Here is a 13,591-nt window from a genome sequence, read left to right on the forward strand (position 1 = left end):
AAAATTAATTACATTATACACATTATTATATTGAGTTATCATAAAAATAATTTTATTAGCATGCTAAGCACTTACCTATTTAAATTTTAAATAATTTTAAAAATTTACTTATTAAATACTTTCAAATTTAATAAAATAACTATCTATTTAATTGTGAATTGAAAATTATATGCTTGATAATTAATTAAAAACATTCAAACAAAATTTAAATCTTAAATTTAAGAATTAAAAAGAAAATTATTAATTTATTTTTTAGAGAAATATTATATGTCTGTAAATTCCAATTAATTAAGGGGGCAAAAATATATTTTTTTCTAAAAAATCATCTTAATTAATGAGAATATATTAAAAACGACTGCCATGTAAAAAATGGCAATCATAAGTTTATCTAAAAATATGCTTTCAAAATTTTTATAGTGTGAATTTATTTTGAGTGAAAATCTGTTTCTCTAATATTATTTATTTATTTATTAAAAAATTAAACTTAATTTTTTTAATTTGTTAATATTATTTTTATTATTTCATTTGAAATTTGGCATTAACATTTTTTTTGAAATGACCAAAAACAATGCGTTAATACTTAATAATTTATTGAATTAGAAAAATAATCAAATAAATTAATTGTAAAAAGCAATGTTAAATTTAATTTTTTTTATTTTATTGTTTAGATGATATCAGTTTTTAAAAATATTTTTTAGTATTTTGGAGCATGAATTCATTTTTTGAATTGAATTTAACTTTATAAAAATGGTTTTAACGTAATCAGAAAGTTGAGTCAAAATATTTTAACTAAATTTCCATAAATTTAAAGTTAGGCATATATTATTATATAAATACCGTTTTATGAGCATAAAGAGCACCCTGTTCCGCAAGATAGACATTTTTGCATGTCAAATGAAAAAATATAACTATTGTTTAAACAAGATTCACATTCAACCTATTATTGTAAGCTAAGTTAATTCTATACTTCTTAGCATTGAGAACAATTTTCTAGATCTTATATAAAAAATATATTTGGCATTTAGTTAAAAATTTAAAATAGGAATTTCATTATATTACCACACTTCAATATGCACTGATTTTAGCTATTTAATTCATAATTTTTCTCACATTAAGTACATCCTGTTTCATTACATACCAAACAATTTTCACTGCACGGTTAGCAGGTATTACTTGATTTATTGTAATATTGCTTGTATTAATCACAGTAACTTAAACATGAATAAGTATTATTTGAAAAGTCTATTTGACATATACTACAATTTTATTCAACAAACTAATAACACTTTAAGCATTACGTTTGATCTATATTTATTATTTAACTGTTTGATGCTGTACATTAAAGCTGCTGTTTACAAGTTATTTGATTATTTTATTAACTAATTTACTCTAAATAACCATCTTAGCAATAAAGGCATCCATTAATATTACATATTTTGCATCCTGCAAATGCTTAACTGCATTATAAGCACTATTAGTTTTTTGTTGTGCCATTGATTAGTTACAAATAATATTCTTAAAAACACGATAAGCATACTAATATATTGGACACATATTCACATGAAAAGCAATTCTAAATTTGATCAGAACATTTAATGCAGGACTGCTTCTCTATATTGAATACATATCCTTCTATGCATTTACCACAAACTGAAGTATTATTCATATTTATTTCTAAGCAGTTATTTAAAGTAATTACTTCTACTTAATTATTCACTTTTTCAGCCAAATAAAAAAGATAATTATTCAGGTTAGATGAAACAATATCTCTACTACCATTTTAAGTTATAACTTTTTCACATTTTAAATTATATTACCTATTTGAATATTTGTTGATTGCATATTTCATTCTTCAATAAAATTTTACCATAATTAAGGACTTAAAATACATTCTGCACAATACTAATTACTCACTATATTTGTCTCATTTGCAAGAGGGCTATAAGTAATTGTTAAAATATTGAAATTATACATATCTTTTAAAATTAAAGTATATTACCATTTGACACAAAACTATACGGATGTATCATAAGTTGGCTGATAAATAAAATACCCATATTCACATTAAGTACAGTACTTTTGATTTAAACATTTAACGCAATTTGATGAACAACTGAATTTGGAGCAATCTAAGCCTTATACACAATTCTTTTTATATTCTACTAATTAACTAAATAAAAAATAAGATATTGAATGCTATCTAACTACTTACATCCCTCTTGCAATAATAATATAATAAAATATTATTAGAATTTATACAATCTTAGTTCTTTAATTGCTCTTTTTCATCTTATTAAAATTCTTTTTCTATTTGAATAAATCTTGATTTCTTAAAAAGGTAGATATTAACTTCTTACTAAATAAATGTAAGAACTAAAATATATTTAATGTTGTTAGTATTACTTATTTTTTAATCTAAAACAAATTCCAATAATAGTAATTAATAAAATCGAGCAATATTTTATTATAATTTTTATTTAGTTTAATATTGTATTTTTTATATTTAATAAAGTCATTTATTCTAGAAATTTGTTTATTATTGAAAAAAAAAATAATTATTTTCACTATCTATTTATTTATTTTAAGTGAAAAATTTTAATATTTTATTAAAAAATTTATTTACAAAAATATATAAAAGCATTTTTAATGGTGATTGATACATTTTATACTTTGATTGTGAAAATAAACATTTTAAATTTAATAAAAATAATTTATTTATGGTTTACTAACCTATTAATAAAATCTATTTATTGTTTAAGCTTAGATTTTTAAGTACAATAAATGTTAATTTTTAAAAATTCTTATTTTTTACTTTTAAATTCAAGCTTTTAATTTAAAAAAGTTATTAAAAAAATCAACAAAATAAACTTAATATAAAATTCTATTTTTAAATTATAATAAATAAAAAAATACAATAGTTTAGAAAAATATTTAAGATTAAATTATTTAATGGTTAAAAGTATTTATTTTATTAATTATACATATAAAATTTAATGCTATGATTTTATTGAGTGATTATAAAAAAAATTAACAAAAGATTAATTCATTTTTATTTATAAATTATTGCTAATTTTAAAAGTAAAAAAGCAAAAATTTTAAAAATAAGAATAAAAATGAATATTAGATAAAAATCAGCTAAATATTTAACATTAAACAATAGAATTTTTTAGAACTAAAAAATAATTTTATTTTTATTAAATTTTAATATTTTAAGACAACTTTGCTTTATGTAGTATTTATTTTAAATTTATATTATAAGAATGCTTATAAGCAATTAAAAAAGTTTCATATTAACTAAAGGAATCTATTAAAAAATTTTTTATGTATATGTTTGAATTATACATTAATAAAAAGTATAGTGTTGTAGCAATTAGTATTAATAACAAAGGTATAAGATATAATAAATTTATATTAAAAAACTGAATTACTGACTAAATTGAATTAAGGTTATGCAAAGTCAATAAGGCATTGCACCAGGCACAAGAAATGGGCCAATATAATCAAGTTTAGATTAAAGTTTAACTGAGGGGATAATGGATAAGAATGAAGAGGGATAATATATATTAGAAGAGAATCATTCTTAGTATAGTAGAGAAAAGGAGCTTGCTCATTAATTAAATAGGTTTAGATTTAAAAATCAAAAAATTATTTAAAAATTGCTGACTTTAATTGGAGGCGAAGAAGGGGGAGCAGTTTCATATCAAACAAGCATCTACCTACCTGAATTAAACAGAGAAATAAAATTTTAAAATGAAGAAATAGTTAAAAAATTAAGAAATTATATTCATGAAATTGATATTGTCAATTAAATCTTGTCTGATTTCACATTTAACCCAACTTAAAATCAAGAGTTTGTTAATATGTACAAGCAGCAAGTATTGCAAAACAAGATTTTATTTGATTAAAATAGTGAAAGGATCCGTTAAAAGCTCCAAGCTTAAGCATATTATAGTTATTATCTAAAAGATGTATCTTTAAAAAATTATGATGAGTTAATTATTCTACTCTTGATTGAAGAATTTATAATTCTTAATTCCTAATCTAGATAAAGCGATTCCTTAACCTTAGATTTTAGTCATTCTCCATAGCACTTAGGATTAATAGATAACTTGTATAATAAATTATTTGTTATTATAAGTGACAAAAAAGAGTAGTCTTCTGGTGGTATCTCAGAAGTTAATAATGAATATAAAGAAAAAAGTAACGCTGCTGCATTTGCTTCAGATCCTAATTCTTTATATGATGTTTTTATTTTATTGATATATGATGACAATATAAATACAAATCAAGACTTAAATACTCCGCTAATGAAAAACACGAATTTTAAAAATGGGATGCTATCATAAACAGCAATGTAAATGAATTCTCAAAACTAACCTTTAACTAATACTTAACGTACTGATCGCTTTAATCAATCTCTCTACCCATAGAAATATAAATAATTAATTAAGAGATCAACTTAAATACCAAAAACAAGTATCTTGACTCTAGTTGATTTAATGGATTCTAACGCAGATCGAAGGGTTACTCTTGAAGACATAAAATAATTTTCTCACAAAAAGTTTATTTACTATAAAGATAATGTAATTAATCTTACTAACTACTTTACATTTGGTTTTTATTTAAATATTTATTTATAAAAAGATATACTAAGAAATGTTTGAAGATGTAGTAAAATTAAGAAGGACAACATTTTAAGAATAAAAAAGCTAACCTCTAACAGTCGATGAAATATGGGCTGCAGGTAGAAACTATAAAATTTAATTCATATTTTTGAGAATTTTGCAATTTAAAACCTCCAGTTCAATTATTTTAACTAAAAAAGATTAAATAAAAAATTATTTTCAAGAAAAATTGAACTATTTTTGTTTGGAATTAAAATTTTTTAATAAAATGAATTTTTTTTAATTATAGTTTAAATGCATTATAAGCTTGGGCCAAACCATGAGTGGATCGAAAACCCAAGGCCTTATAGGAAGTACTGGGTCCAATTGTTGCAAGCAGCAGGTGAGAGGCTACCTAAGTAACATGACCTACCCAGTTTGACTATTTAGCCAATTAAAGATTAGCATTAAATTACAATCCTTAAAAATAAATCATAATTGTCAAAGACAAAATCTTGTGTAAAAATAAATCAATTTATTCATTTTAATTTTTATACTTATCTGCATGCTTTGAATAAAAAAAACAGATTGACATTAAGAATATCCCTAAAAAATAATATCTTAAACCTTTTAGAGCTGAAGCTGGCATTGTAGTAAATAATACTGAGAACATATAGGAAGTAGTTTAAGATTATAGAGAGTAAATGAGTCATCTAAAAGAACCTGAACCATTTGAGAAAGTAGTAAACTTAAAATTCAAGCACCCAGAGAATGGAGAGTTGCAAACAGTCACTTTTGAGACTAAAAATTACTTCAACGAAGCAGAAAGACTTTCAAAAAACCCTCATTAATACAAAACCTAGGCTAAAAATCCTATTTACTCTTTTGTACCTGAAAACTTTAATTTTTAGATTAGTAAGAAATATAATTTAAAATAAAATGTTACTTTTTAAAGAAAAAAACTTATTTTTTTATAAAAAGATAACCAAAACTAAGCTGGCTAAAATGCTATTACTTAATCTTAAGTTTAGACTTAAGGATAAGAATTCTTTTAGAATGATAAAAAGGGTAAGCAGAGCATAAGATTTAGTAAGGCTTTAAGTTCAAATATGGGTGGATTTATTCCTAATTATGACTAAGATAGCATCTCTTAATTGAAAGAGATAGATGATATGGAAGAGTATGATGCTGAGAGCTTAATGAAAACTTAATCTATAAGGTTATCTACACTTAGAGCTCCTTCGAGAAATCCTCATCAAACTTCTAACTAATATCGTAAAATAATTTTTGAGATTTCCAGTATAAAACTTAATTTTATCATTAATCTTTAGATAAAACCAGTCTGCCTCATTTAGGAGCCTCTTCAAATCAAAAGAAAGGAAGTTATCCATACAATGTTTTTGATTCGCAATTTTATAGTAGAAAATATCAAATCAATAAGGTGGTAACTCCACTAGAAAAAAATCTTGATGAAAAACAAATATTTATCACTACTTTTAAAGTTGAGAATTGTTAGTCACTGAAATAGAAACTTTCTTAAAAAGAGCCAATAAAAGATGTTTATAATCCTGTTAGCTAGGTTTAATTTCGTGAGTCTCATACTCCAGAAAAGAAAGAGCCTTATATAGTAGATTGTTTTAATTTCTAGAATTAATAAAATTATAATTTTTTCAATAAAATAGACCAGATTTAAGTGTGACTCACTGCCAAATCCTTATGGAATGTCTTAGCACGATAGCAGACCAAAGGAAGCACTTGAACGGGAGTAAAAAGAAAAGAAGCGTAAGTAAGAAGAAGAATAAAAGAAGATAGATGAGTTTATGGGTAAAACACAGTAAGATAAGCCTTGGGTTAAGTACTTCAAGTTAGCAGATATGGATCACAATTTCGTAGATCAAAACAGACCACAATTACTCGAAAAAGGTTCATATGCAGATCCTTCATCGATTCTTTATAATTTACTCAGAGGAGACTCCGAATACAAACTTCCATTCAAGCTTGCTCATAGAACTTTAAGAGCAGGTGACAAAAACTTATTTTTAGGTGAAGTCCCTGATTCTAAATTTTGAAGTATTATAAACTGCTTGCAAAAGAACAACCTAATAAATTCGTATATGACCATAAATAAATTGTTTTGTAATATGAATGAGTTATGGATATAAATTAGTTTTGATTTTGTATAAATTAATTAATAAACAATTCATGTTTCCAGTAGTACTTAGCATTAATAAAAATTATTAATCAAAACTAATTTCTATGTTTGCTTTCGAAGCACAACTTAAGATAAATTTTATTTTATTCTATATAATAACATAGAAAAAATTGAATATTTTTAAGTTTTAAGTAATTTTTTTTGCTAAATAATGGATTGTTTTATTAACACTGCAAAGAGAAGTAACAATGGTTTTAAAATTTGTTTGATATAAAACTAACTAATAGATAATTAATATCACATTTCTTTTTAGGCTCTAATTAGTTTATTTATATTTTCTTGTGGATAATATTATATGATTATAAAAAGTATGAGTATTTTTAATCGTTTAGATAAGGTATCTTTGTAAAAGAAAAATACTTTTATAAGTAATAATACTTTGAAAATAGATGTGAGACTATTATAAAATTATAAAAATCATATAAATTTAAGCATAAAATGTTTTATGAATATAAACTTATTGTAAGGTAATGTAAGATAAACAAATACTTTGTTCTTTAAATATTTTCAAGTATTTTATTTAAATATTAAATAAAGAATGAAGTGTTATTAAATTTTTTGGTCTCTTTAATTTACACTTGTAGATATACGCAATTTTTATTACTATAATAATGCAATTATTTAAGAAATATTCTTATCACTTTCCTTTTTTATATTACTACTAGAAAATTCAAATTAAAGTGATTGGTAATCCAATCTATACATTTTAAGAAAAATCATAAAATTTTCATATCTTTTTAGGCAAGTAATAGATAGATAATTAATTAATTAATTAAGTCTAAGTATACCTATTCATTTTTTTTAGTTTTAGGAAAGTATCATGTACTTTTATCTTTCTGATTGCAAAGGAATTAATGTTTAGTTTAGAAGTTCTAGTTTTTCTGTTTCTTTTGATAAATTTTGTTCAGCCTCATCAAGAGCCTTAGAGTTTTAGTCGATAAAATTTTCAACTAACAATAATTCTTATTGGAGCTTTTATAATTTTTATTGCACTGTAGATTTTTGTTTTTATAGAGATTCAATTACTGCTGAATGAGTTTATATAGTTGATTATTATTTATTTATCTATTCAAGTATTTCATCCTTTTCTTATTCTAATATTGAACATCTTAGAGAAAATAATTTGTAATTCTATTCAAACGTTTATCCTTCTACATTTATGTTGTCCATATTAGCAGCCATTTACTTACCCTTTTTTTATTAGGAATTATCTAAGCAGGAGTTATTAATATCTTCTATTTCGTCTTTGTATTTTTCTAACAAATGCTTATTATCTGTATATGCACATATAATATTCTAAAGATGTATATTTACAGCATAAGATTAGAGAGGTTTTCTACAAAAAGGGCATTTATTAAGTTTGGTTTTATCTTTTGGAATAATGCAAGTTTTACAAAAAGTATGTCCACAAGGAAATATAAGAATAGGAGAGTTGTTTGGTGGAACCATCAATTCATAGCATATTGGGCAAGTACAGTTTTCTATTTCTTTTGAAATTTTTTACTCTAATTACATTCCTTCTTTCTATTTAGATTTATTTTTTGAGTCTTGAGCTAGCTCCTTTTGAAATTTTTCAGTTATTTTCATCGTTAGCTCTGTGAGTATTTAGTTTCTCTATTACTATCTATCATAATCATTACTCTATTTATTTGATGCCAAACTCTACTATTATTAAAATTTCTAAAATTCTCCTTCTTATTTCTTTGATTGTGTTTGCTGTTGTGAGGAAGAATTAATCCTAGCTTCTATTTACTCATTTGTTAAGCCTAACCTTTCCAATTCTTCATGAGCTTTTTTTTATTATAAATATAACTCGTATTTCTTTTTTGCTAATGCTCTTACATCAACAGGTTAGTCTTAAGTTTCTTCCATTTATTAATTATAAAAATACTCAAATATGAAATTGAAAAATTTGCTTAATACGTCAAAATTTAAGGCTATTTTTGAATTTATTTTAATAAAGGAGTTTTAAATAAAAATTTTTTTTGCATAACAAAAGAATAAGTTGAAAAAAAAAGAGGAAGATACATCGATATACTCAAAAATACTAAGAAAAAAAATATTTCATTAAAAAAATATTGTTTGCATTAACTACTAGTTAGTGTTTCTGTATTAAACTAATAAAAAAAAGTACAAAATTTGTATTTAAAAAAAAATAGTACTACTATTAATATTTTTTAGATTTATATTACAAATAATTTAGCTACATCTTTATAGCTTGCTATTTCATTCTATTATTAATATGCTAAATTTATAATTATTTTGATTTAAATTATGCAAAAATTATAAAGTGTGCTCCTAGATTGTTTAAAATGTATCTATTTTAATTCATGTTTAATAAAAAATTTTAAATTTAGAAATTTTAAGCAATATGCTGTATGCATATTACATTTAAATAATTATTGGTTAGAAATTTATTACTTTTTATCTGCCTTAATTCATTAATTTGAACTAATTTTAATCAATCACGTATATAAATATAAATTTTAACCAACCACATAACTTGGTCAGTGTTAATTTATAAGTATTCAGCAAACATAGAAAAAATTTGTGGTTTTTATAAATAATTTATGAGTGGTCATTATTTTCAAGCTTTATTTGATTACAATTCTTGAAAAGGTTTAATAGTCTTCATGTAAAAACAAAAGAAATAATCAGATAACCAATAACAAAGAATATAAATAATTTGAAGCTTGGTTTCAAGAGATTCTAAAATATATTATGATTTTAAAAAGTAGAGAGTTTACATTTTAATATCATAGAAAATTCACTTTGTGAAGGATATATGAATTTGGCTTTTGATTTTATATCTAACACAATAAAAATTAAATTAAGTTTATTTTTACCTGTAATTGATAGTCTAATAATTATTAATATTTAATAAGTACACAAAAAGTACTTTAGTATAATCAGATTTTTTTGTAAATTTTATGAAAAATAATATAGTTGGGTACTCCTGACTGGGAAAATGGCTATCTTCCTAGGAATAGATCTTCAACATTTTAAATTAAAAAATGATAATTATTATTTTTAAGTGTGCAGCATTCATTAATTTATATAAATGTAAATAGATAAAAAATAGAATAGGTAAAAATTTGATAATTACTCTTTTGCCTTGATATTTAAAAAGTATATTCTATTTCGAAATGAAAAATTGTTACTCTCGTGAATATATTTTTTTTAACTTGAAGGTGTGAAAAAAGGAAATCTTGTTTGTGGAAGGGATATAATTATTTGCGTTAAACTATAATATAAACAAAAAAATAGAATCAAAGAATGAGAGGAACAAATAAAGAAAAGAAGGAATTTATTATGTATTAATTAATATTAATTGTATAAGTCTTTAAAATGTATGTGTAATGCTTGCTAATCATCACCAGATTTAACAAAAATTAATAAGTAAATGCATAAGAGTGCTTGAGTTAAGGTGTGATCTAATATAATAATTAAAAAAAAATAAAAGTAATAGCAAATCAAAAATTTTTTAAAGAAACTATAAAAAATCATTATTAATTTATTGTAAAAAAATTAAGCAAATAGGCTCACATAAATTTTAAAAAACCTAATATTTAATAATTCATTCCATACTTGACAGGTTTCAGCAATGAGTATAGTAAAGCTAGATCTTAGATAATAAAATAGTATTGCATAAAACTAAAATCCCTGCTAAAAGTAGGTTCCTGCTCCTCTTGTTAAGATTGATTTAACACCAGAGAAGCAAGCTGAGCGCAAATCTGATCACCTCAGCAGCAATTATTGTTCCACTAATTCTACAAATTCTGCATCTTCTTCAAATACTCAAGGTCATATATCTCCTTCTTCTAGCATTGTTTTAACTGCTGCTAATTAGCCTAATATAGGATCCTGCACCTAGCTTAATTGCCGCAATTAAGCTAATTCAATTGCTAATTTTATTAATTCTCCATTCTCTATAGGGTCTTCTCCAACCCAAAAGAACAGTAATTCCTAACTTTAGATAACCCCCTAAAGCAGTACTATATAGCAAGTTAGCACTAATAATAACTCTGCAGCTTAAGTGAATTTACCTCATAATTTGGGAAGCCTTTCAAATGTTAATAATCAAAACCAACGTAACTGCTAATAGCAAGAGAGAAAAATATCCTAGAATTCTACTGAAGTAAGTAATGACGAATCATCTTCTAATATACAATTACTTTAACTCAAATTATAATAACAAGTATAAGAAAACAACGAGCTTAAAGAGTAGCTCCTAAAAGAAAAGTCAAAAACTAAAATGATAATTACTGAGAACTTGACAATGCAAGAAGAATTAAGAAAAGCCTAATAAAGACTTAAAGAGTATGAATAGTTAAATATGATGAGATAGTCTTAGGCTCTATCTTAACGTGCTTCTTGGATGCGCACTTCTCCAAATAAAAAAGTTTTCACCCCTATCAATTCTTCAAATACTCGAGGAGGATTTGTAAATCATGCCTCAAAGGCAATACCAAGTGAATTTTCAGCTGAATTTTCTTACGAAAAATAAAACTCGCTTATCGTAGACAGTTAAGCTAAGTAAAACCTTCACTAAAATTAATTAAGCCAGCACAGTATCCTTGATATTCTTCATAATTTAAATGGTGAAGAAGAGTCTTTCTATACTGACAGATAAAACAAAGACATTATTGTTAATGACAAAGTACAGTCAGTAAAGATAAGTTAATTTAGTAAAAGCAAAACTACTTCTATAAATTAGCAGATCAGAAGACGCTCAAATTTGACTCCTTCTTTTAATCGTCTAGATGCAATCAATTACATCCCTAAAAAAACATTCAGTTGAATAAGCTTTAATTGATTACCAATTAAACCTACATACATACATTCATTCATAAATTTAATTACCTTTCTATATAATTATCTCATATAATCATTATTAAAATATCAATAATAAATAATAATAAATTCAGATTACTCCAAAATAAATCTTACAAAGCAAACAAACACCAATTCATTTATAATTGATTGAATGATTGGGAGAATACATTGCCATATTTTTTTACTCTCAAAATAAAATATTAAATATTTTGATAAATGTTAATCCTTTGATTAATTTTGCTCAAATATTTTATCCTCCTCAAAATGAATAAAAAATTAGCTAATCAGAAATTGTAAATATTAACTCTACCTAACACTCTAATTTCTAGTCTTATTTAAAATTAATTCTTAGATATGCCTAAACGAGTGACTAAATTTAATATAATTACTTAATTATTTAGTGTGTGAATTTTTACACATTATTAAATTCAGTAACTCTTAATTCGCATTCCTTAGATTTAATTTAAAGATAGATAGACAGATGCTCGAACAACCAAGAAGCTTTTTCTATTAGTAACCTTGCAAGATTAAATTAAGTCTAGCAAAAAAAAGCGTTTAAAAATGTACTGGAAAAAATATTATGTTAATCTTTTATCTTATATAAATTAATATTAGTTATTCTATAAATGTATACCTACTAAATGCTTATTTAAGCATTTTATTATAGTTATGTATTCCTTAAGTTTATAGCCATAAAATTTTTAATATTTTGTTACAAAAAACAACTAATAATTTTTATTAACTCATATAATGGTGCAAAATTTTTAGATAGTAATATTTATCATATTTTATCTCTCTATCTCTATGTATAATTCATTTTTTAAATATCCTTTAATCTGGCGCGCTAATAATTAGTAAAGCTCACTAAATTTTATTAAAACATATTATAAAAATATAAAAGTTAGTTATTTTTTGTAAGTTAATCTGAAGGAATTTAATAATAATTCTAAAATTTTAAGGCAATAAATATAATCTATATTTTTCAATTAAAAAATTTGTGTATTAAAAGATTATTTTATCTAGGTTCGAGTGTTTTGATAGTTTTTATTGATAAAGATATCTTATGTTTAGTATTATGTTGCTTAAATAATTTTTACATTTTTCACTTATTATGTATGATGAGAAACATATTCTGCAAAAGTAACTTAAATTAAATCTGAAGTATTTTTTTGCAAATTTAAATAAGCATTTTACATTATTATTTTTTATCTTTCCTTTTTAAGTAGTTTTACATATTTAAAATTTATTATTTGATTCAATTCTTAGCTGATTTTCAGGATAAAATTAATACTCTACTTTAGAAATGAAATAGATTTAATTGATATGATATTTGCTTTTCGGTTAAGATTAAATAAGACGAAATATGTATGTTTGGTTGGAGTTTTATTGAAATATAGAGAAAAATTATTATAAATTAATAAATTGAATAATTATTTGATCTATATAAGTTATATTTATTTATTTAATTAACTAGACTAATAAATATAACCAACCCTCTGCAATTAGTTGCCTTTACCCCTAAATATTTTTAATAAAGCTTTAAAGTGATGATAAATATCAAAAGATTATTGATATTAACTACTTTTAAAATATCATTCACCATAATATCATAATTTTTTTACCATAATTTAATCATAAAAGTTAAGATACTGTGTTAATATTAATAAATATATTTACTTACTGTATAAAAATGTTGCTATTGTTTTAATTAGATAAAATAGCATTTTTAACACTATTTTATTCTATTAATCTATTGTTTTTTTATGGTTTTTCATTGATTAAAAAAATTTTTTTTTTTAAATAAGAAGCATGCATGATAATATTATGGAAAGTTAAAAATATCAATTAAAATAATTTATTTCTACTTTCTAAAAAATGCTTGGTATAACTTAAATGATATTTTAAGGATCGACTCTAAACGAAAAATAATATGATAATT

At 22.9% G+C, this 13,591-nt stretch overlaps 4 protein-coding genes across 4 annotated transcripts; 3 read left to right on the top strand and 1 right to left on the bottom strand. All coding sequences in view use genetic code 6, as the record gives it.

The window, feature by feature from the left end:
- Positions 1–1,065: 1,065 nt before the first annotated feature.
- TTHERM_00732500 (hypothetical protein) lies at positions 1,066–2,289 on the bottom strand (the record flags this gene model as incomplete). The annotated part of the gene is made up of 5 exons (XM_001023648.2): positions 1,066–1,650; positions 1,700–1,817; positions 1,868–1,939; positions 2,000–2,148; positions 2,260–2,289. The coding sequence occupies 5 exons, from the start codon at positions 2,287–2,289 to the stop codon at positions 1,066–1,068; spliced, it is 954 nt and encodes a 317-aa protein (XP_001023648.2).
- Positions 2,290–3,449: 1,160 nt separating this feature from the next.
- TTHERM_00732510 (hypothetical protein) lies at positions 3,450–6,673 on the top strand (the record flags this gene model as incomplete). Its single annotated transcript, XM_001023649.2, has 7 exons — positions 3,450–4,583; positions 4,645–4,744; positions 4,915–5,123; positions 5,192–5,519; positions 5,586–5,879; positions 5,936–6,231; positions 6,287–6,673. 7 exons carry the CDS (start codon positions 3,450–3,452, stop codon positions 6,671–6,673), a joined length of 2,748 nt encoding a protein of 915 aa, XP_001023649.2.
- Positions 6,674–7,975: 1,302 nt separating this feature from the next.
- Positions 7,976–9,082, top strand: TTHERM_000732529 (transmembrane protein, putative; the record flags this gene model as incomplete). The annotated part of the gene is made up of 2 exons (XM_012799874.1): positions 7,976–8,287; positions 8,816–9,082. 2 exons carry the CDS (start codon positions 7,976–7,978, stop codon positions 9,080–9,082), a joined length of 579 nt encoding a protein of 192 aa, XP_012655328.1.
- Positions 9,083–10,420: 1,338 nt separating this feature from the next.
- On the top strand, positions 10,421–11,617 carry TTHERM_00732530 (hypothetical protein; the record flags this gene model as incomplete). Its single annotated transcript, XM_001023651.3, has 1 exon — positions 10,421–11,617. One exon carries the CDS (start codon positions 10,421–10,423, stop codon positions 11,615–11,617), a length of 1,197 nt encoding a protein of 398 aa, XP_001023651.2.
- Positions 11,618–13,591: the final 1,974 nt, after the last annotated feature.

This window comes from Tetrahymena thermophila (genome assembly GCF_000189635.1).
Source record: "Tetrahymena thermophila SB210 genomic scaffold scf_8254417, whole genome shotgun sequence".
NCBI lineage: Eukaryota > Ciliophora > Oligohymenophorea > Hymenostomatida > Tetrahymenidae > Tetrahymena > Tetrahymena thermophila.